Below are 25,536 nucleotides of genomic sequence, written 5' to 3'. Positions count from 1 at the left end.
TCCTGCCTGATTGCCCTGGCCAGAACTTCCAATACTATGTTGAATAGGAGTGGTGAGAGAGGGCATCTTTGCGCCGGTTGTCAAAGAACTTCCTAACACCTTTAAACTTAACTATTAATAGCTTACTGTTGGCCAGAAGCCTGGCCAATCAATAAACAGTTGATTAACACATATTGGTATATTACATGCTGTATTCTTGTAACGCTATATACTATATTCTTACAATAAATAAACTAGAGAAAATGTTATTTAACATACAAGAAATAGAAAATATGTATTTTTTTATTTTTTTATTAAAAAATTTTTTTTAAGAGATGGGGGTCTAGCTGCATTGCCCAGGCTTGTCTCAAACTCCTGGGCTTAAGCAATCCTCCTACCTCAACTCCTGAGTAGCAGTAGCTGGGACTACAGGTGCATGCCACCAGGCCAGGCTCTAAGAAAATATGTTTTCTATTTGTTAAGTGGAAATAGATTATCACAAACATTTTCGTCCTTGTCATCTTCACACTGAGCAGGCTGAGGAGGAAGAGGTGGGCCTAGTCTTGCTGTCTCATGGGTGCCAGAAGCAGAAGAGATAAAGGAGGTAGGAGGCAGGAGAAGCAGACACACTCAGTGTAAATTTTATTGAAAAAGAATCCACGTATTGGACTCGTGCAGTTCAAATCCATGTTGTTCAACGGTGAACTGCAATTTATTACTCAAAGATGAAGAAAACATTATGACAAAATGTATCCTAAGTATTTTGAATATACTGCCTACATTCTAAGTGCACTACAAATGTGGCGTAACTAGTAAACTTTCTTCAGTGATTTAAGAAAGCCTCAGAAGAGGCTGTACTAACTAGATGTAGAGCATCTTTGCTAAAAAAAAGAATTATAACTATCTAATACTTACTTAGTAAATAAAGAAAATGACCATATTGAAAACACTCTTATTGATTTTAAGTATTGCCACAGAAGAAAGATAGTAATTTTTCATCAATAATAGTTACCACTGTTCAACTGAGATATGGTTTAATATTACAAAATTGTTCTTAATTTTCCATACAATTTTTATCTTTTTATGTAGTTTCAGGCCTAACATTATATTAATAATTGTCCTATATATTTAAGCAAAGTAAAAACACTTGAAAAATAGAAAATGCATGTAAATACTATTTGAATGAGGCAAGTAGTGATTCCAATATTTCTACCTTTTTACAATTTAAGACGTTTCTAAAATTGTGTGAAATACACAGTTTATATTATTTAATACACATAATGAACCAAGAATAATAATTACTTTTTAAAAACATGTTTGTTTCATGGCCCTGTTGGAGGTGTAGCAAAGTTGATGAGGTAATTTTAAAACAATTTTGCAGTTTGTCTCATGTTTTTTATAGATAAAATAGATACCTGCTTATGAAATAACACAAAAAATATTTTTTTCCAAGTATTTGATTTGAAGAAAAAACTAGTGTGAGTAAATTCAGCATTGTTGATTGTAAGTGAATCTTTTTTTTTCTTTAGCACGAACTCCTACTTGTGTGAGTAGGTGAATCTTTTAAAGGCAATTTCACATATGTCTGTGTTGCTAGAGGAAACCTCTCACACTTCTGTCAGCGCTTAAATGCCAACAGCACTGTTGTATTTCCCTTAGTAGAAAAGGGGAGGGTGTTTGGATGTAACATTACCATAATAGTTTTGAACTGTTCAGAAGATAATGTTCCTTTAAAATTGTTGAATATAATAATGTTCAGGCCAGGTACAGTGGCTCACACCTACAATCCCAACACTTTGGGAGGCTGAGGAGGGAGGATCACATGAGCCTGGGAGTTCAAGACCAGCCTGGGCAACATGGTGAAACGCTGTCTCTACAAAAAATACAAAAATTAGCCAGATGTGATCATGTGCACCTGTAGTCCCAGCTACTTGGGAGGCTGATGTGGGAGGATAACCTAAGCCTGGGGAGGTCAAGGCTGCAGTGAGCCATGGTCACACCACTGCACTCCAGCCTGGGTGACAGAGTGAGACCCTGTCTCAAAAAAATAATAATAATGTTCATAGGTTCTCAATAAAAATTAGTTGAATTTAATCTAAGACAACTTCCAAATCTTGTATGGATGCTTATAGTATGTTACCTTGATTTGTAGGTTTATTTATAAAGCACTGTTGATTTGAAAAATAGTATGGTATGTGCTTCTTTAAAGTCTCTCCTGGCTCTTTTTTCTTTCTTATTCTTAGTTTCTTTTATGGATTATCTTTTTCTACTTGCCTTTTAAATATTGGTATTATCTAAGATTCTATCCTAGGATCTCTGTCTGTGCTACATACTGTATATTGTCTAGGCAGCTGTCTATCTGCTACTTGAACCTTTATTCTCAACTGTACACCTATAAGCCTAATTATCTTATATCTCCTGGATGACCCAGGCTATCCAACAGTGTATTCAATATTAAGCTCATTATGTCTTTCTCTCTCCATTTTCAGTTCACACCTTCCCCCAGAATAAAAGAGTATGTATATTTGCATATAAATATATAACACATACGTATATCTCTCATATATGTACTTCTGTTTTGGAAAGCCCACTGCTAGTAAGCAGCAGGCGTGGAATTTTTAATTCTGGTTTTTTGAATGCAAATCCTCAGTTCAGAGTGTATTCTATATAACATGGTGTCCATATCTTTTCAACCAAAATCAAAGATGCATGCTCTGACAATATTTGAAGTCTGCACTTGTTGCTGTAATTATACCACATTGCTTTTCATCTTACTTTGTTAAGTTGTCAGCATCATAGGGGACACTAATAACCACACATACAATGTAAAACTACAATTATGATAAATATAATGAGACATGTAATATAAGATAGGTGAATGTATATTTTTTAAAAGATAGCCGGGCGTGGTGGCTCATGCCTGTAATCCCAGCACTTTGGGAGGCCGAGGCGGGTGGATCATGAGGTCAGGAGCTCAAGACCAGCCTGGCCAAGACGGTGAAACCGTGTCTCTACTAAAAATACAAAAATTTGCTGGGTGTGGTGGCGGGCGCCTGTAATCCCAACTACTCAGTAGGCTGAGGCAGAGAACTGCCTGAACCCAGGAGGCAGAGTCTGCAGTGAGCCAAGGTCGCACCACTGTACTCCAGCCTGGGTGACAAAGCGAGACTCCGTCTCCGAAAAAAAAAAAAAAAGATGATTTGACCTAGTCAGAGCTATCAGATGCTTCCCTGGGAAACAGTTGAGTTGAAATGTAAAGGTTGGGTGGGGAAATGGAAGATTGTTCAAGATAGGTGAGATAGCGTGCACAAAGACTTGGGGGTTAAGAGAGACATGCTATATGTGTAACTATCCCTGTGCAAAGTATTCGCAATCTTGCTAGAGATTTCACGCTCCTCATTTCCTTCTTTCCTCTCCTTTTCTTGCATTCTTATTCATATATATTTATAAGAGAAAAAATATGTATTTGAATATATTTAGAAAGTATAGATATTTGAATATATATATTTGAAGCTGAAGTTTGCATTAAATAGAGAATACTAGAAAGCAAAACATAACTGCTTTTGAAACCACATAGCAGATAGGTGATTTTAGAGGAACCATGAAATTTAAGGGAAAAGCATAGCCATGTGCTAAACATAGTTTCTAATGCAACACCAAAAAGAAAAAGGATTTATGGTAGTATTGTTTCTACTCTTGTAAGTCATATTGCTTCTACTGTTAAGTCATATTAACATTTATAATCACTTTATAATCACTGTCCTGCTACATTTTTATAATTTATAATTTATAATCACTGTCCTGCTACATTTTTATAAACCAGAGAATAACTAAATTGGGTAATAAATTTCAAAACCTTTTCTTAAGTTATAAGTAATTTCTCTTCTAAGTTCATTTTTGTACTATGAAGTTTAGTATTCCATGCAATTTTTGTGTGTTTGACAATTAATTCAGGCTGTAGGAATTCTATTAGAATGTAAAGTGACTTTTGAACTGCACTGAAGTACTCTGTGGTCTGTGCTATTCTGCATTTGTTGACTCTTTATTCCTTTGTTCTTGATATACATATGTATTATCCTTCATAAGGAATTCTGAAGCTTTGGTCCTCAAAACATTTCTTCAGCAGCTCTTACCTAGTTCTTGAATAGGAAGATTATGTTCCAGGCTGTACAGCTGTTTTAGAATCAACTAGATCCTCTTAGAAATCCAAGCAATTTACACATGTTTTCCACATCCCTTGGTTCTTTGCTTTTGTTTTTTGTTTTCTTTTTTGTATCTTTTCTAATCATGGTCCAAAGTTCAGTGTTCATAACTTCCTTATAGTGTCCTTAAAAACTTAGTTTGTATCTGTTTTTCTTTGCAGAAAGGGCTATTGCAAGACATGAAGTCCGAGAAATTGAGCAGCGACATACAATGGATGGCCCTCGGCAAGATGCCACTTTAGATGAGGAAGAGGACATGGTGATCATTTATAACAGAGTTCCCAAAACGGCAAGCACTTCATTTACCAATATCGCCTATGACCTGTGTGCAAAGAATAAATACCATGTTCTTCATATCAACACTACCAAAAATAATCCAGTGATGTCGTTGCAAGATCAGGTAATTACCACTTAAGGAATGCCCAAATGTTTTCTAATACTTCCTCACTCAAATTTTCTAGCTCAAGGGGATAAAGTATTTTAAAGGGATGTGAGTGCTGATCTCAATGGATCATAAGCCTTTTAGGGGAGAGGGCCAGCTAACTTTTGTATAATTTTACTTGACAGTATTTGACACATTTCCTTGCATATAGTATGTACTCAAATATTTGTGAAGTAAATGAATTAATGAATAGCTTGAATTTTTGAAAAAATTGATGTTCCTCAGTGTAGTATCCTTTTAAAAATATAATTTTGGCATGATACCCTGCAAAAAAATTATTGTCTCAACTTATGATGGAGAAATATTTGATGGATACTTGTATTCAATTTTGTGACCAGCCCCTCTTTACTAGATATAGATAGAGAGAGATACAGAGAGAGTTTATATATATATTGCTTATAAATGTATATATAGTTTAGTTGTGGCTTCTTCAACATAATCTTACCTTTTAAATTCTCACGAAGTTTTAGATAAACAGATGAATAAATAATTTTGTGAAATGGTTTTAAGAAAAGTAGAGGAAATTATCTTATGAAATAAAATTTGCTCATCTCTTTAATAGTAGTAGCATACATTTCTCCCACACCTGGAATTTTGACTGCAATTATAAGTAAAGTTCTCTCTATAAATATGGAAGGGCATGGGAATTCCACCCCATGAGAAGTATAGATAATGTTTGCAAATACTACTTGGGATCAAATGCCAAATTGAAGTAGGCTTATTAGAAAGTTATTTGTGATGGTCCTGTAGTTATAATGATATTTGTCTGTTTGAAAGCAGTGAACTTGTTACAGAATTGACTGTTATCTCACTATTTAGCATAACTATAATCCTTACACTTAAACAAGAGAATTACATTGATACACAAGACTAAGGTTGGCTTTCTTGCTAGAGAGCTGTTTGTAAAGGCTAGTGGTATATGGTATGTCATCTGCCCATGTAATTTTTGGCTCTTTGCAGAATCCTGGAGTACTTTTTTTCATAGAACCAAAATTCCACATCTGTCGGCCAAACCAAATAACTCTTCTATGAAAGAGAAGAAACATGAGCTGTTTTTAGCTATGTGTGTCATAAAAACTATTCATTATGTAATATTGTGTATCTCAAGGGCAAGTATCCTAAATATTCTGTTTTTATACAGTGTGTAGTAGGTTTTAAATCTTTTTGAATTACTGCTTTTCAAAATATGCTTTGGTTTAAAAGGAATATGTATTCATGCTTAGATAATAATTTCAGATTTATTCAGTAGTACTTTTTAGAAAAATAATGTTAATTTGTTTGTTCAGCATTACAAAGTTTCCTGGTAACTGCAAGATGTCTGGCAATGACATCAACCATTATTTTCATGAAATATAAATCTGGAGGAGCTCACCACATATGACATTTATAGGCATCATGTAGTAGTATATTTTCCCAGTTGCATTTGGATGAGATAAAGCTTCTGTTTTTCTTTTAATAACTTGTTGGTTATGTACAGGAAAAAAAAAAAACAGCAGGAGAGAAGCATAAACGCTATCTTAAAAGCAATTTGATTACATAATGACCAACACTTAAAAAATGTGTGGGGCAGCGTAAAAGAATAGTCTTAATCATTAGCTGACATACTTCAAAATTATCAGCTGGTAGTTCAAAACCTGATCTTAATTAAGAGTGACTTACTTAACAAATGTTCTTTATATACCCTGTCTCCAGTTTTGTGCTCTCTTGTTCTATGTCATATTTACGCTTCCCTTTCTTTTGTGTGACATGTTTTCATATTTACTTCACTTTTAATCTAGTAAGCTTCATCTAAATGTAAACTAAAAATTGTATTTCTTGAAAATAATTTTTAAATATTCCCTGAACCCCATCTGATATAACACACTTTTATTTTAATATCATATTTTGTTGTCTCTGTGTACTGTTCTCAGCTTCCTATTTTTTTTTTTTTTGGAGACAGAGTTTTGCTCTTGTTGCCCAGGCTGGAGTGCAATGGTGTGATCTCGGCTCACTGCAACTTCTGCCTCCCACGTTCAAGCAATTCTCCTGCTTCAGCCTCCCAAGTAGCGAGGATTACAGGCATGCGCCACCAGGCCCAGCTAATTTTTGTATTTTTAGTAGAGACAGAGTCTCACCATGTCAGTCAGGCTGGTCACAAACTCCTGACCTCAGGTGATCCACCCACCTTGGCCTCCCAAAGTGCTGGGATTACAAGTGCCTGGCCTCTCAGCTGGTTAAACAAGAATTAAATGAACTATTATGCTCTTTTTTCTTCTCTAAGAAATAGTTTCTAATCAAGTACAACTGAAAAGATGAGATCTTTCTTAAATCTGTTGTCTCCAGCTTCCGTGTAAAGCTCAGTTTACTCATAAAAATATTTTGAGATATGTTACCTGACCATCCTCTTTATTCCCTCACCTTCCAATTAGTTCAGTCTGCTTGATATCTGCCTTTAGCCCCAGCTTTCCTAGACATTTTTTGTACATACTATATTAGGTATTGTTCTAAACTGTTTACCTGCTTAATTATTTCTCTCAAAAATTTTAGAGGCAAAGCCCAAATATTTTTAGTCTGGTATAAAACCACTCAATGTATAATAGTTATATGTATTCTGCTATCCTTAGAAATAGTTGTCAACTCTGCTTTTGAGTTTTTCATTTATTTATTGTGTATGTAATATACACAAAGGTTGTACTACATTCTTTGGGGAAATAACAAAGAAATAGAAAGTATGGCCACATCCTTGAAGGAGCTTATTTCAAATTTACTTGGGAACAAAACATAAACACAGGGGCTATGAAAAGAGTTAAAATAAAACATCAATTTGTGGTGATCTCACTGAAATATTTAACCTAAAATATTACCAACCAAAATGTTTGATTTGGACCTAATCCTGAGAAAACAAATTAATGTAGAATATTCTACAGAACAACTGACTTCTAAAGTGTCAGTATCATAACAACCAAAAAAGTTGGAGGGAGGCTTCTCTAGACTAGAGAGACATGAAAACCAAATGTAATGTATGGTCTGTGATCAGATCCTTGATCAAAAATGATAACGTCTTTGTTCATAGACATAGTACATGGTGAGGTAATTAGGGGTTAAATATGAATAGCAACTATTTGCTTTCAGATAGGTCAGAAAAAATTGAGTATGTATGTGCATACATAGAGAAAAAAGATAAAAGTGACAAAATGTTAATAATTAGTGAATCTAGGTAAAGAGTATAGAGATGTTCACTGTCCTATTTTTTCATCTTTTCTGTAGTTTAGAAATTTTTTTAAATAAAAAAGTTGAAAAGTTAAAAGAAGGATATTAAAAGATAAACATTTCAGAATATAAGGTATGAGAAACTAAGCAATTAGAATAAGGTGTGGACTCAGTCATTAAAGATACATTTTTGAGATGGGCTTTACTTAGTTAATAGATAGGAATTGGCAAGAGATAGGTAATCAATCAACTCTTCTAGTTGAAAAATGGAGTTTGCTTTGCTGTCATGTGAATATCTTTACATTAGAGAACATCATGTCTTCAAAGTAGCCATACCATATATGTGATTAGCCACATCTTTTATGATTTTTCAAAAAAAGAATTCTTTTTTGCTCTCATATGTTTAGGTCTATGATTATATTTAACCCCTTTTGTTAAAACATTGGAAATACCTAGAATTTGTATTCTCTGAAGAACAACATGAATTTTTTTCTTTTAATTCACTCTCAAGCCAACTTTAGGTTATCTGCGTTAGAGCCCACAGTTCACCAGGAGTTGCAGATACTTTTCAGAGCAGCACTTTAGATGAATTTTCTCCACCTATAATGTGTATGCTAATCACTGGTTAAAATGCAGATTCAGATTCAGAAGGACCAAGATGGAGCCATTTTCAATTTCTAAACAACTCCCACTTGATGCCAAAATTAATGCCACTAGTCTTTAAACTGCAGTTTGAGTAACAAAGATCCAGATGATGATTCTCGGTAGGGATATGGGAAGATGAATACTTTAGTCTTCCCAGGATGGTAGGGTACTTATCTTTAAATTCTTATTCCTACCTCCCCTACAAAATCCACATTTCTTACATAGACCAAGAGGCCCTTTTTAATCTCACCCTTGTGTGCACCAACTTCTTACCCACTAGCCACACTGGCCTTGTGTTTCATTGAATACACCAAGCCTTTCCCATTTTAATGCCTCCGCACTTATCCTTTCCTCTTAGAATGCACTTCTCCTGGCTTCTTCCAGAGTTGGCTTCATGTTATCCATTTAAGGTTTAATGACGTCCTCTTAGAAAAACCATGCTTGGCCATCCTACATATTAATTATCTCTTCTAAGTTACCGTGTACTGTATCACTCTTGTTGTGTCTTCTCTGGTACTAATCAGCTTACTAACTTATCTTATATATTGGTTTGTTTACTGCCTGTCTTTTCCTCTATTATAAGATCTTTAAGGACAGGAACCTTGTCTGTCTTGTTCACTGCTATATCCCTTATGTTTAGAATAGTGCCTGAGACATAGTAGAAACTATACATTTTTTGTTAAATAAATGATGAGTGAATGAACAAATGGACCAACATAGATTTTGATAGCGGTAGATGATAATAATTACTGGCAGAGTGAGCACCTCTGATTGACAGCAGTATGATCTATTCTTATCTCTCAGATGGATTGGGAACCAGCCCCCTGCCCTACACCCCTAAAACAGGTTGAGCAGCACAGCTCTGAACTTCAGTGAAGATATGTTCAATTACTGCAAACTTTTCTTATATTTTTATCCAGCTACTACTTTGTTTTCCCGTGAGTGTAGAAAACTTTCTCCCTGGCTTAGTCTCATAAAAGTACCCACAGCCATACAAGAAATGTTTAAGTAAATGCATGAGTGGGAGTTCGGTATATAGTAATTACTCAAGTTAATAGTAGCATTCATTCAACAGATAGTAATTACAGAGTTGGAATTTGGCCAGAATGTTCAGGATGACATTCCTGCTCTTTTAGATAGTGAAAACAAATGCTTTTGTGATCACAGATAATCATAATATTGAGGTTGATCTATTAAGAATATAGGTCAAGACACTACTGTTAATGAGAAGGGTGCTTCTTAGCTTTTTCCTGTAACATCAGTTTAGGTCTGATTAAACTAACAAAAAACCCCAACACCATTACCTATATTGTTTGTGTTTTTCCTTAAGGTCTCTTCTTATTACTTGCTAGCCTGACTTGAGTCATCAAATCCAACAAAAATCACGGTTTACAATCTGTTTCAGGCTAGCTGCGTTTCATGTACTATATCTGACTACTACATCTGAAACATTCTTCTTGGTAGCATATTTCAATCAGAGTATCAAAATTTTCTATGACTAAAGTCACTATAGTGGCCTTATTTCTTCTCCCCAAGCCAGAGTTTTCAGTGTCTTCAGTCTCCTTAACTTCAATTGATACTATTAAGTTTTGCTCCTTTTTTGGCCTATCACTTTACCTTTCATTTGTGCCAAGTATAGTCAGTAAGAATCCATAAAGTGAACTGAGTAGAAGTTTGCTTACCTAATCTCAGTGTCCTCTTCTTACTCCTCTGTATTTTCAAACCTTGTCTCGAGGTCTTAGGCAGCATGCCCAAGAGAAATACCAGAAGAAAACAAACTGAAAGACAAAGCAAGTGGTGCAGGGAGGTGAGAAGGCAGATCATGATAGAGCAGAACTGGGACGAGACTGATGAGAGAGAAAAGATGAAGGTGAAAGAGTAGAGACCAGGAAAGTTCTGGAGAACTAAGGATAAATATTAAACGTGTAAAAGGAGAAGTGGCTGAATTAATACTTTAAAAATAAAACTTTTAAAAGTACTGTTTTTCAAAGGGAGTTACTCATATTATTTCCTTGGGAACAGCTTTGAAGAGGAAATAAAGATAATATGGAATTTCAGCAGTATGTAAATGATACTTTTTTTTTTTTTTTTTGAGACACAGCCTTGCTCTGTCGCACAGGCTGGACCAGGCTGGAGTACAGTGGCGCGATCTTGGCTCACTGCAACCTCCACCTCCCGGGTCCAAGCGATTCTCCTGTCTCAGCCTCATGTGTAGCTAGGATTACAGGCATGAGCCACCACGCCTGGCTAATTTTTTGTATGTTAGTAGGGACGGGGTTTTACCATGTTGCCTTGGCTGGTCTCAAACCCCTGAGCTCAGGAAGTCCACCCGCCTCAGCTTTCCAAAGTGCTAGGATTATAGGCGTGAGCCACTGCACCTGGCCAACACTTTCAAACGCTCAGACTGTTTTCTAGATTAGTGTGAACCATGTTAGCCATACTGACATCATTTATTTGCTTCACACTTTTTTCTTTGTCATAAAGAGAAGGTAAACCTCAGTTCAGCATCTTTTGATTCATTGTAAATTTTAAGTCGGCCACAGCTATGTTAATGAAACTTTAACATATTGCCTTAGTTAAATGCTGATGAGATGAAAGAAAAATACATATGCCAGATATATTACATATGTAGCCTTTAGTATGCTTTTAGTTTGAGCTTAGAAAGAGATTCTGTGTGTTTCGAGGACTTTAACAATAGTAGAGGCCAGGCATGGTGGCTCAGGCCTGTGAGCACTTTGGGATTCTGGGAGGCTGAGGTGGGAGAATCATTTGAGCCCAGGAGTTTAAGAACAGCCCTGGTAACAACTCTACAAAAAAAAAAAATTTTTTTTTTTTAATACCTTGGCTTGGCATGGTGGTGTACTCCTGCAGTGCTGGCTACTTGGGAGGCTGAGGTGAGAGGACCACTTGAGCCCAGGAGTTAGAGGTTACAGTGAGTTATGATCATGCCACTGTGCTCTCTGGCATGAGTGACAGAATGAGATTCTGTCTCAAGAAAGAAAAAAAAAAAGATTCTAGAAAATTTTAAAGCAATAATAATCACCTGAATTTACCTCAGATAGCATGGATTTAGGAAGTAAAATTCAAAATCCTACATAGATACTTAGACGTAGTCTCTTGGTTTCAACCAGGAGTACTCAGCAATCCCAGTGGTTACCCAAGATAATAAAAAGACAAGGGAACAAACGTCAAGGGTTATCGTTAAAATGGTTGTCCAGTAAAGAGAGTAGTGATCAGGGTGAATTGGAAGTTGATATGACAATAAAATTGATGAATGAATTCATAAGGAAATAAACAATTGAGAGAGTTATATCAACAGAGCTTTGAGATGTTGGAGAGCTGGAGTAGTTTTGAACGACTGGATCTGAGGGATTGCCTTAGTAGTGGATAAAAGTTGAGATTTTCAGTGTCCAAGTTTGTTAAAGCAGAATCATGATATGGGGGAGGAAGACACAGCAATATGGCCAAATAGAAGCCTTCAGCAATTGTCCCCCAGCAGGAACATCAAATTGAAAAACTATCTACACAAAAAAGCACCCCCATAAGAACCAAAAACCAGGTGAGCAATCATAGTACCTAGTTTTAACATATTAAGGAAAGAGGCACTGAAGAGGATAGGAAACACAGTCTTGTATCTCCTATACCACCCCTCCTCCATTCCCCCTGGTAGCTGCCACATGGCGCAGAAAGAGAATCTACACCCTGGGTAGGGGGAGGGCACACTGATTGCGGGACTTTGCATTTGAATATGATGCTCCTGTGTCACAACAGAAAGTAACATGGGGCAGAGCTCAGCTGGTGCCCACGGAAGGAACATTTAGACAGCTCTAACCAGAGGTTAATCTTCCATCTCAGCAGTTGGTATCTCAGTTCCAGCAACCCCTGCCACCATGGGCTAAAGTGCTCGGGGGTCCTAAATAATGATAAAGGAGTCAATTCAGCAAGAGAATATAAAATTTTTAAACATATGTCTATCCAACACTGGAGCATCTAGATATATAAAGCAAATATTACTAGAGCTAAAGAGATACATAGACCCCAATACAATAATAGCTAGAGACTTGAAGACCCTTCTTTCAGCACTGAACAGAACACCCAGACAGAAAAACCACAAAGAAATATCATACTTAATCTGCAAGTTACACCAAATGGACCTAATAGATATTTACAGAACATTTCATGCAATGACTGCAGAATACACATTCTTCTCCTCAGCACATGGATCATTCTCAAGGATAGACTATATGTTAAGTCACAAAACAAGTCTTTAAAAGTTCAAAAAAAACTGAAATCATATCAAATATCTTCTGTGATCACAGTGGAATAAAACTAGAAACCAATAGCAAGACACATGGAAATTAAACAATGTGCTCCTGAGTGACCAGTGGGTCAATAAATTAAGAAGGAAATTTAACAATTTCTTGAAAGAAATTAAAATGGAAATACAGCCTCCAAAAATTTATGGGATACAGCAAAATCTGTGCTAACAGGAAAATTTATAGCAATCAGTGCCTATATCAAAAAAGTAGAAAAACTTCAAATAAACAACCTAGTGTTGCATCTTAAAGAGCTAGAAAAGCAAGAGCAAACCAAATCCAAAATGAATAGAAGAAATAATGATGATCAGAACGGAAATAAATGAAATTGAAACAAAAAAATACAAAAAGATCAGTAATCCCAGCACTTCGGGAGGCTGAGGCGGGCAGATCACAAGGTCAAGAGATCAAGACCATCCTGGCCAACATGGTGAAACCCCGTCTCTACTAAAAACACAAAAATTATCTGGGTGCTGTAGTCCCAGCTACTCAGAAGGCTGAGGCAGGAGAATCACTTGAACCCAGAAGGCGGAGGTTGCAATGAGCTGAGATTGTGTCACTACATTCCAGCCTGGCGACAGAGCAAGACTCCGTCTCAAAAAAAAAAAAAAAAAAAAGGTTTTTTTGAAGAGATAAACAAAATCAAAAAACTTTTAGCCCAAGATAAAAAGGGAGACCTTACAACTAATACCACAGAAATTCAAAGGATCATTAGAGGCTACTATGAGCAACTATATGCCAGTAAATTGGTAAACCTAGAAGAAATGAGAAGCCTTGCAGTAGTGTAGACATTATCCAGCTTCCTGGGCTTTTTTCACTTTGTGTTGAAGGATACACATTGGATGAGATATCATTCATCCTCAGGAGAGGGTTTAGTTTAATATTGACTATCCTTAGGAAGCTTTGTTGGAGGAAAAACAATACTTGAATTTGTACCTGATTCTTATTTCTGCCCAAGTCTTTCACCACAGTATACTCCAAGCTTGTACTATGATCTTCCCTGCTATTTAGTTTATATAACACTATTTTTTCAGACCTCAATGTAGCATCTTTCATTTCCCTCCTACATCACCATGTCCACATTAAATCTCAGCTTCTGGAAAACAGAGGTGAGTTGCTAAATATATCTTAAGCTCACTTTAGCCACCATCTTCAATGCCTTATTCTCTTTGCCTTCTTTTTTCCTCTCATTTTTGGCTGAAATACTGGAACTGATTTTCATAGAACCAAAGGTTTATAGGAAATAATCTACCATTAAGTGGCAGTTATAAAGACTTTTCATATTCAGCATGTAAAGTATGTTAAAGATGCAGGCTGTGGATTATTTAATTTTATATTTTGTTTCTGTTTCATTTGCAATTTGGTATTTTCATTCTGTTTGGTGCCTTAGTTGAAGAACTGGAAAGAACATGAAAACCTCAAATCACATTTATTTGGCTCTTTCAGTTTCAGTGGGGAAAAAAATTGAAAATATCTGCTAAAATGACATTGTATACTTTCTAATGCAAACTAATTTTTATCTGCAATTCATTTTTCAGATTTTAATTTAAGGATGTTTATGTGTATGGAGAGGCCAAGTAAGGCATATAACCATTTCCATTCTAAAAGCTTCATAATTTCTCTTAGTATGTGAGTTATTAATGTTTCCCCTAAAAGATAAATTATCCCAGAACTCTTCCGTTTTTCTCTAGTTCACATTCTCTGACATATAGCTATATCTGCACTGTTTCCCCTCCCTCACCTACCAATAGGCCTTTAACAGGAGGCAGCTATCATCATTCATTGATATTATTGAGTGTAATGTAGTGTGAAGTGTTCCGGAATATCTCCGTGTGACTATCCCTATTCTATGATGTAAGTGAAAGATTGATAAATTGTCAGAATTATGCAATTGACAGTTCTGTGTTTGAGAGGCCGAAGTCATAGCTTGCAGATGCTTTCGGTGCGGTATAGGTTGGTGGACCTCACTGCCCCCACTTTCTGCACTCTATCTAGGTTCTAAAAGAGATTCTTAACCACTTGCTATTTATCATGCAGAGATTTGCTTATCAAAAATGTATACCATTTTCCATTGAGAAATTGTATATCACTGCTTTTGCAGCTAGTGATACTTAGGTTTATCAAATTCTATATTAACCAATTGTTAGATATTTTAAAATATACTTATATAATTTTTCATATTAATTTTTGTGTACGTTAATTCCAATAAGGTAAATATTTAGAAATTTTAAATATTTTGACCTGTATTACATCTCTAATTTTATTAATCTTTTTATCAACAAGCTTGTGATACCTGCTCTTAACTCTTAAATATCTTCTGATAACCATCACCTTTTTAAAAATCATTTTGGTTTTAAATATTACTTTTTATTTGTTGAGTCATTAATAAAAATAAACTTTTATGAACAGCAAGCCTCTGAGAAGAAAACATTTGATATGCTGGAATGTTCCTGTATTGCCTGCTTTAGCATGTGTGTTGGCAGGGTGTAGATACATATACCCCCACAATGACCCTCCTCCCACCGTATGTAAATGTACTCACTCTACAGCATTGTAAAGGATTTCATTGTGCGATTTTGTTTTCAGAATCATCTTTCACTCTTTTGTGAGTATAATGATAGTAGCTGTCTCTATGATGAATTTTGGTAGTTACAGATTACACTATACTTTCCTTAGTCCAAACCTGTGTTTCAAGCTCTGTAAAAGTGGTTTTAGGTTTTTAAATTCCTAACTTGGAAATATTTTGCTATCATCAAATTTCATTTTCTTTAAATTGTATATAATGAGTGTGTTCTCCCTTTTTAGATGCGCTTTGTAAAGAATATAACTTCCTGGAAAGAGATGAAACCAGGATTTTATCATGGACACGTTTCTTACTTGGATTTTGCAAAGTAAGTTACACTAAAATGACACACTAAAGAACGCTTTGTACTTTAGTAACCTAAAAAGGAATAAATTCATTAAATTGTTATGATTTTCTAATAAAAGAATATACTGTCTTGCCTTTGTCAGTTTTAGATCTGTAATGTAAATATACCTTCTTAGTGTTTTACTGCCCTCTAGTGTTCATAAATTGGCAACTCTTATATTAATTACATATTAGGTATTACTCTTTAAAGTTTATTATTATTGTGTGTATATGCCTTGTACAACCAGAATGACACTACTTCAGGAGAGCTCAAGTTATAACTTAGAGGCCAGATTATGACTTATCACATCATTGACTGAGAAAGCAAAAAAGCTCTCACTAAGTTATTGGTGCTCCGATGTGTCTGCTTCTCACCCAAGACATAGTGAAGTGTACACTTTCCCTTGGGCTACCTTATTTTAGCTTTAAAATTATGATGTATTACGAGGCTTTTTTAAAAAAAAAATTAATGATTTCCTCCCCCCCCGCCGCCTTGCTCTCTCTCCCTCCCTGTCACTCACTCACTCACTCACTCACTCACTCACTCACTCCTGGACTCAGGTAATCCTCCCGCCTCAGCCTACCAAAGTGCTGAGATTATAGGCATGAGCCACTGTGCCCGGCCTCTGTCATATTAATAGTTCTCTCAAGAAAGGTTCAGAAAACTATATGCCTACTCACAGTATTCAAGCACTATGTGGCTTTCTGTAGAGTCTGTGCCACATTATTAATCAGAAAATTAATTAAACATAATATTCCAAACATAACAGTCTTATGGATACATTTGAACTTTTTTGGTAGTACACATAGTACCATTGTAGTAAACCTCAAATCCAAATGTTTTCCCTAAGATTCTGCATTAACTTCAAAAACACTAAAAAAAATTTTTTTATTATTTAAGCTTAGACATGTTTATTCAGTTTTTAAATTAGCTATTATGATTTCAGAGTAACACACCTTGATATATTGGTCAACTTTAAAAGGCATTTTTTATAAAATTTAAAATAAAAGTGATATCCCACTCTCAGTTTTACTTCTTAATTTTGAAAAGAAAAAGTAGAATGAAATATTACTGATTCAAACTGATAATCTTAACTTTTTGGGAAATCATGTAATTAAAAAAGAATCACCCAAATATTACATACATAAAGTGATATATTCCTATTTCTAGTTCCTCTCATAGTACTCAAGATCTTTCAATAAAATTGTAGCTTTAAAGTTAGATGTATGTTTTTCTATAAATAATTCATACTGCAATATTGAAAATATTTTATAGGCAGCTTTAAAATAAACTAATTATTTTTTTCTTTGCATAGGCATTGAAACAGTTTCATAAGCTTTGTTCATGTGCATATTTTCCCTCAGGGCTGCATTATCCTTGAATTGAATGTTTGTTACCCTTTCACCTAAATGATTTATTCTTTCCACACACAGCTTGGTTTCTAATAGTCTAGGTTTTCATTATTAAAATTATATACTGAGTGCTTTTGCTTTTGGCAAAGTCTTATACTTAGAACAAAGCTCTGATATATGCTGAGGTTCTTGTAGTTGAAAAAATAAGGCTTTTTGAAGAGATTAATCTCATTTATTAAATGCCGACATGAATTTTTAAGGGTTTGAATATTTTCATAGTGAGTCTTATGTTATTTGAAGGGAAAAGTATTGTGAAAATTTTTCATAGATTTTTCCAAGATTTTAAACAAATACCTAAACAAAATCAGCCTAGGTGAAATTTATTTTGATGTATCTATGTAGTCAAGAACTGTTGTAGATGTAACTAGTATCCTCAAATATCTTTTAGCTTAATAGCCATATGCTCCATAAATGGGGAAGGAAAAGGAAAGAAATATCGCCTTACCAATTTTTTAAATTACAGTCGTCCCTGGGGTATGTCCAGGGTATTGGTTCTCGGACTGCCTGAGTATATAAAAATTGCATACTCAAGTCCCTCCGTTGGCCCTGTGAAACCTACGAATTTGAAAGTCAGCCCTTGTACATGGGTTTCACATCTCTCAAATACTGTATCTGTGTGTGGTTGAAAAAAATCTATGTATGCATGGGCCTGCACAGTTCAGACTCGTGTTGTTCAAGGGTCAATTGTGCTTTACTCTTCCAAACACTATTCTTGACTGGCATAGTACTTTGTGGAGTCCAGTAAAATACTTGCTTTCAGGAGAAAGTGGTGAATTTGGCAAAATACTTATTTAACACATAGTTTTTTTAAACTTACTTTATCAGAGACATTAAAATGAATGTAAGCCCCAAGAAACCTAGGAAATAAGATAGAGAAATAAAAAATGAAAGTTCCTTTCTAGTTTAGCCCGACCACGAAGAAATACACATTATATTTGCAAGCTTGTCTACTCAAGCCATGTTTGGATTACATAGATTTGATTTTTACTGAATTTTAGAATAATAACAAAAATATCTTTTTTACATTTTTGCATTCCTATCCCATCTTGCTCCTTTTTGTCTGAATCTTATTCTTTGATTTTTTTAAAGTATATTTCCTAGTTCTTCTTCCTTTCCATTTTTCCCTTTAATGTTAGGTTATGTTTTGTTTTCTTTTTAATTGGTGGATGATACAATTTTAAGATAATGTAGATATAAATTATTATTATAAACTTGAAAATTTTCCAGTTTAAAATTGTATATAGGTTGAACATTTTCAAAATGTCATAGTATGCAGGAAATAAAAAGTTGAGTAAGTTGCAGTTCTTGACCTTAATGAGTTCACTGAAATCTTTTTTTTCTATAATTATCAGTTTATTAAGTTTTATTATAAACAGTAAAAATATTAAATATTCCTCCCCTTTTAAATGTGTACTATTTATTTTTTAATAGCATCTATTATCCCATTTTGATTTTCTTCAAACTTTAGAAAATTAAAACGTTAGAAGTCTCTTTTAAAAACACTTCTTCAGCAATAAACATTTTCATTTATAATGAATAATAGCTAAAAGAACACTTTTAATGCTGTACTTTCTGTCAGACTCTGCTAAGTTTTTTATGATCTAGCTACCTCAGTGTCACATGTCAGCATCTGTCTTGAGAGGTATTTGAAAATTATTTTTGATATAACAGTTTTATTCAGGCACGTATCAGGTATGTACCTTTGTGGTTGTCCCTAGAAACGAGAATGAGTTTTCATTGCTGTCATTTTGGTTCCTCCATATTGCTGCTAGTATCATTTTCAGAACAAGTGAGGTGAATCAGTAAAGAAGCAGCTGTGTCACGACAAGAAACAACTAAATGCTTCATTAGGTCTGAAATTCTAAACAGTAATCAAGTGACAACATTTTAGGCCTAAATAGAATTAGTTAATATATACAGTCATGTGAGATTGTCCTTTCTACCTAATACTTCTCTGCTAAACCAGATGACATTTGCCCCATTTTCTACAGCTTTTAACAAATATGTCACAACATTGTAGATACTTTAGAAAATTATTTTAATCATTCCAGACAATATGTGGGAGTTGCGTTTTTCTTAACCTTGTACTGCTAGCTCTTTCTACAGCCTTGATCCTGTAGACTGCTAAGAAGCAATCCCTGAAGTCTGTCTCTAAAGTCAGACAGATCTGCCGTTAAATCCACTTAGACTCCTTGCTAGCTGTGTGATCTCACCCACATTGTTTCAGATCTTTGAGCTTCAGTGTCCTGTTTTTAATTTGAGAATAATTAAAGTAATTACTTCATGGGGTGGTGGTGAGGATTAAATGTGATAATGTAGATGGAGCACTTAGTTCTGTGCCTCACACGGAGCAGTATTATGATTCTTTTTAAAATTCTGTCTTCTTTCAGTTACCATATTGTCTTAACTGGTGTTTTCTTCTTCTCCTTGTCTGAATCTCTGCTGGTCCTTATTTCCAACTCTTAATTGGGCATTGTATAAGACTCTTAGCCTTCATTATTCTCTTTTGGAAGGTTTACACATTTTTATCTGTCATGACACCCAAACAAGAAACTTTCAAGTAATCTTGGACAACTTTTTTTTTATCACCACCTATATCTTATCAGTCATCAAGTCTTTTGAGTGTCTTCTTTCATTTAACATGATGCTTTTGACATTCATCTAATTTGATACACATATCAGTAGTTAGTTCCTTGCTAAGTAGTACTTCATGTATGGGTGTACTTCGATTGATCCATTCACCAGTTTCTGGATATTGAGGTTGTTTATGGCTTTTAGTGATTATGAATAAAGCTGTCAAAACATTTGCATACAGGTTTTGTGTGGACTTATGTCTTAACTTCTCTTGGATAAAAACCTCAAAGTGGGATGGCTGGATTGTATGGTAACTCAATAAGAAACTGCCAAACTGTTTTCCCAAGTGATTGTATCATTTTGCCACCAAACCAACAGTGTTTTAAGAGTTCCAGCTGTTGTGTATCCTCACTAGCATTTGAAATTGTTAGATTAGCTCTTTATTACAAAATGTGAGCCATTCTAATAGGTGCACAGTTGATGAATGCCCCTTTTAAGACATAAATTACTTTAAAAATCATTTATTTACAGTATCATCGGTGAGACCAACAAATACCCACAGGTCATTCACTTTTTTGGATACAGGACAGTGGGACCTTGCCACTAGGATTAGAAAGTTTCTATGAAGCTTTAGGGCTGAGAGAGTCCAGAATAACTATGTACAATGTTGCCAGCAAGATTGATGCCTAAGTAGAGAAGTTAAATTTAGTGTGAAGCAGAAAAATTTCAAAACATAATGATTCCCAAAGGCCATTAAGCCCTCTTTCAGGTTCATCACCTCCTTTTTTGACTTTTTCCAGCCAGTTGATAAGGTTCCTTACAAATGTTCTGAGTGTGCAGTTGATCTTTAAACCATTATTGTTGTTCATTTGCATGTTGATACTGTTCACTTGATAGGCTATTGATAGAATGTAATTGTAAAAAAATGAGCCTAGTTTATGTTCCTTGCTTTGTCACACTTCGTATGCTGACATGGCAAGAATGAAGTTCCTAAAATATCTTTTTACCAACCTGCTGCTCAGATTATATCTTTTCGTTTCTGATTTTCATCTGCAGATTCCTACCAAATATGCTGTTCTTTTCCCAGGAAGATCGTGTTCTAACAGGTCAACAGTAGTTTATTTTCTGCTAGTAGAAATGGGTTTTTATTCTTCTACCTGAGCTTTTTTGAGAAATAGCTGAAATGACTGACCAGAGTTAAAGGTGAAGTCTGACCACAGACTTCCTATATAAACTAGCTGGTTGGCAAAAGAGTAAAACCAACAAACCTCGTTAGCTCTTGTTTTCTAACTGGCTGAGCTGTGTGGTCCAGTTGCTATTTTTAATCATGCCCATTATCTGTTATAATCCCTTGCCTCCAGCCCTTCGTGTCTATATAACTGTTCCCTAAGTTACATATAATAGTTCATATCCATTTTCAAAATGAGTTCACAGATTATATCTCATTAAAATCATACTTCCTAATAAATGCCACCCAAAGCCATTCCACACATAGATAGTCATTTTCCTGGACAGCAAAAAGAGTTTTGTAAAATGCCATATTCCCTTTTACTGCTGCCTGGTAATTGCTGTCTGCTCCACATGTCAGGGACTAGGGGAAAGGAGGAAACATTGGTAGGAGATGTTCTTCTGCGAGGAGATTATTCTCAAAGGAATGGGTCAGGATGGAGCAATGGCTAATAATGGAGAGGATAGAGAGGATTCCCAGGAATCTCAGTCTTAAGAATGGAATCACTAACTCATTGTCCTGTAATCTCTCCTTGTAGTTTCCTATTAAAAACCTCTCAGCTCTGTGAGCTAAGGGAGCAGCAATGTATTGCTGTTGCCTCCTTACTTTCTTACTACTCAGTGTACTCTGGCAGAAAGGCTTTTGTTAGTGGCTAATTCACAACGGTCTCCTCAACCTAATTCTATTAATATTCAGCACCTGTGTGTTGGGCACAGTGCTGAGCACTAGTGATAATGCCATGAACAAGAGAGAAATGGTCCCTGCCCTGGTGGAAGTTCTACTCTAATACTGAATGTGACAATGCTATGTATTTGCAACAGTACTGTTTCCTTCTTTTAAAAAAAATTGTGAAAGAAAATTTTACTGCACTATTGGTACTATGCCTACCCTCAGGTGACTTATAATGCTGTTGGGGAGAAAGACTTACAGGAGAAACACTAGTAGGATAAGCTAAGAGTTAAGTTGCTTGATAGCTCTTAGGTGCAGGATGTGTCAAATGAAAGCAAATAGAACTGTACACTAGAGTCATCAGGAAGAGAGGTCACAAGATTTGTTGTAGCCCCTCTGTTTATTCCAAAACAGCAGCCAATGACCTTTTAATATGAGTTGTGTCATGGTAATTCTCTGTTTAAATCTTTCAGTGGCCTCCCTCCTGACTCTGTATAAAGTAATACTTGTAACAGTATAGAAGACCCACACAGTCTGCACTCACTCCACCTCACCCCCACCTCATCCCCACCTCTCTTATCTTCCATGGTATTCCCTTTTTGATTGTACAGGCAGCCTGATCTCCTTGCTGTTCCTCAAAACACCTGGCACTTAGCTGCCTCAAGGACCTCTTACTTGGAAATCCCATCTTTCCAGAACACTTTCTCACAGATGTTTGCATGGTACCTTCCTCACTACATAAGACTAGTGATGTCTTCCCGAAAAACACTATTTCGAATTGTATTCTCCCTCACCTCTCTAGTACTCCTTATTCCCTTTCACTGAATTATTTTTCTCCTTTGCACTTTTTACCATCTGTTATATATGCTTATTTATTTGTTTATTGCCTATCTGTTCCAAGTAGAATGTTAGCTCTAGAAGGACAAGGAATTTAGTCTTTTTGTTCATTGCTGTATTCCTAGTACCTAGAACAGTATTATATCTGGCAATATTAGGTGCATACAAAAAGTATTTTTGAAGGAATTAATGTAGAAAAAGAAAAGAAAAATGAGAGTGGCACTCAAGGAGGACAGAATAAGCGAAGATATTTAAAGAGAAATAGAATAAGTGTTGATATGGGAGGAGATAAAAGAGGCCAACCTAACTATAACAGATAATGGTTTCTTGTTTGAGGAGAGTTAAAGAAAAAGTTAGATCGATAAGGTGGTACCTAAGACATAAGGTAAAAGAATCCTAAGACAACCAGCAAAGGAGTTTGGGTTTCATATCGATAAATCAGTAGAGTTATTTCAGATTCCTAAGAAGAGCGATTTAACAAATGATGTTTAGGAACATCCTTTGAGAATTAGTATGGAAGATAGATTGAAAGGGAGAGAAACTGAATGTTAGAAAACTATATTATTGCAGTAATCTAAGCAAGACACTGAGAAAAAGGGAAGTGGTAAAGAGAAAGAATGATGAAGACAGGTCACATCTGCGAGAAAGCTTACAAAACAATCAAAACAACTTTGAAATTTTATTAAATGAAGAATAATGGAAAAGTAAGAATCAAGATAGCTGTAACATTTTAAGACTGGGACAAGGGCGTATAATAAAACAGGGAGCCAGTTGTACAGTTCTAGGGTCTGCAAGGGTTGCTAAAGTAAAAGTCTTCAGTGTTCCATCAACTCTTTATCATTCCCTAAGGAAATAATGCTGAAAACCTAGTGTCTTTCACTTCTATCTTATCTTTAAAATCAGCAACAGAAGGTAGATTGACATGGTCACACTTGTGTTCACTAATGCTATATCCATTGATGGTGTTCAAAAAACACTATCAAATCTGGCTAGTGTGATGAGCCAGAAGTGAGAAATCATTGCTACATGGTTAATGCAGATTTGAAACTTTCTGTAGCACCAGATGATTTATTCAGGAATGTAATAAAGCAATTTTTAAAATAAATTCATTTAAAAATTATAAATATTAAATTCTTTCCTAGTAATATGTGGGTACTAATTTGAGAAGGGATTTTCTACTTGGACTTAAAGTATAATGAAGGCATAGAAATAAAATGTTTTATATAATTCTTGCTGGTAAAGTTTAAAATTATTTTTCATTCATTTTTATCTCCTTTATCTTCAGACATAATTTTTAAATTCATATTTCTTGTTTACTTTATTCTGACATGAATAATCATGAAATAGTTCCCAATCGCCACATATACAAATTATTTAAATTAATTCATGTTCTTTTTTCCTTATAGGACCAGTACTTCAGACTTAAACGTATAATTTCAGGGCACTCCTAAACAGATTGAAAATGTTGATTTCACCTTTGAAATTTTGTTTTATTTCAGATTTGGTGTGAAGAAGAAACCAATTTACATTAATGTCATAAGGGATCCTATTGAGAGGCTAGTTTCTTATTATTACTTTCTGAGATTTGGAGATGATTATAGACCAGGGTTACGGAGACGAAAACAAGGAGACAAAAAGGTAATATTTTAGTTTTAAGATTTTTATAAAGATAATTGTTTATGAAATGCAGTGAGCAATGTGCTTTTAAAATTTGTTGTTAATTATAAATTTATTACTTGCTTATTGTGGAAATTTTGAAGAGAACCCAAAATATAAAGAAGCAAAATGAAGACAGTTATATAGCTGATATATTGTAATATACATTTTTTTGTGATTTTTAAAAATATTTCTTTTCCAGGGCGGAATCATGTTTTCTTTATGGTTCTGTTAACAATTTTCTGTGGATTATTGTAATTATTCACTAATATGATATATTTTTATGTATTTTTTGTTCTCTAAGTATTGATGGCAGTTTATATTTGTGATCATCAGTTTAAGGACACTGTTTTGCTGAAGCAGCTATTTTTTTCTGGCAAGAAGAGAATAATGGCTCAACAAAGTTCTTAACAGGCTCAGATTTGGGTTGTCTTCCATTTCATTGCATTTTCTAGAGTATCACCAGAGTTACATTTCTAAGAAATCAAACTGATTTGTCACTTCTCTGGTGGAAAACCTTTATTGGGACCTCATGCTCACGGATTAAGACATAGGAGACACAACTGGACACGATCTCAGACCTAGCTCTCCTGTCTGATTTTCCTTTAGGTGCCCAGTGCTTTGGCCACATGAAATGTCACCATCCTCTGAACTTATTGCTTAAGTTATTAATGCTTCATACTTTTTTACACATGTATTATTCCCTATATTGAGAATGCCTTTCCTTTGCTCTGGAAAACTCTTTATCCACCTTTAAGATCTAGCTCAAACATGCCCACTTCCGTAAAGTCTTTTCTGATGCCTCCAGACAGTGAGTCATATCTCTTTCAGGGCTCCTAGAGCACTTCATTCAAATCTCTCTTTTAAGCATTTATTTTGTGATATTTGGATTACCAGTTTACCTACTGTCTTCTCCAAAATGTGGTGAATTTCCTGAAGCATATATTTAATTCATCTTCGTTTCCTCAGAATTTAGCGTCATACCTAGGTTACCCGTAAGTGCTTAACAAATGGTTGAATGTGTGAATTCTGCACATTTTAAACCTAAACTATTACACAGTAGTGATGCCAGATACTTGGTATGTTAAGGATAATTAACATCCAACAATATTTTCTTCTAAGTTAGTTATACCCTCTGTGTCACATGACGGGGCAGTGGTTTTTTTGTTTTGTTTTCCTTTTTAATGGTTTCTAGAAACTGCTGTTTCTTTAATCTCAAAGCTTTAGGCAGAAGGTACTGATCCAAACACAGATAACTAACCAAATCTGTTTTCTTAAATAATGCTATCTCTTAGCATTATTTAATCTTCTAGAAATATTTATTATGGAGATTCTGCAAAGTTTTATAAAATCTATTAGTATAACTCTTATGACTTACTACTTTAGAATTTATTGATATTTATTTCTAAATTCACTTATATGCTTTCTATTTTTTATTTTAGCCCTACTTAACACTAACTCTTGACTCAGTAAATGTT

General features: G+C 35.0%; 1 protein-coding gene across 2 annotated transcripts in view; it reads left to right on the top strand.

Annotated features, from left to right (window-relative positions):
- HS2ST1 (heparan sulfate 2-O-sulfotransferase 1) overlaps positions 1-25,536 on the top strand; it is a 199,911-nt gene that overhangs the window by 160,733 nt on the left and 13,642 nt on the right. For both annotated transcript variants that reach the window (NM_001133025.1, XM_024238584.3), the window contains 3 exon segments: positions 4,343-4,581; positions 15,579-15,664; positions 23,902-24,040. In NM_001133025.1, the coding sequence (NP_001126497.1) occupies positions 4,343-4,581; positions 15,579-15,664; positions 23,902-24,040 (464 nt within the window).

The sequence above is a fragment of the Pongo abelii genome, chromosome 1, assembly GCF_028885655.2.
Source record: "Pongo abelii isolate AG06213 chromosome 1, NHGRI_mPonAbe1-v2.0_pri, whole genome shotgun sequence".
Taxonomy (NCBI): Eukaryota; Metazoa; Chordata; class Mammalia; order Primates; family Hominidae; genus Pongo; species Pongo abelii.
Note: the sequence above shows the minus strand (reverse complement) of the source record. Positions and strands in the feature narration are given on the sequence as shown.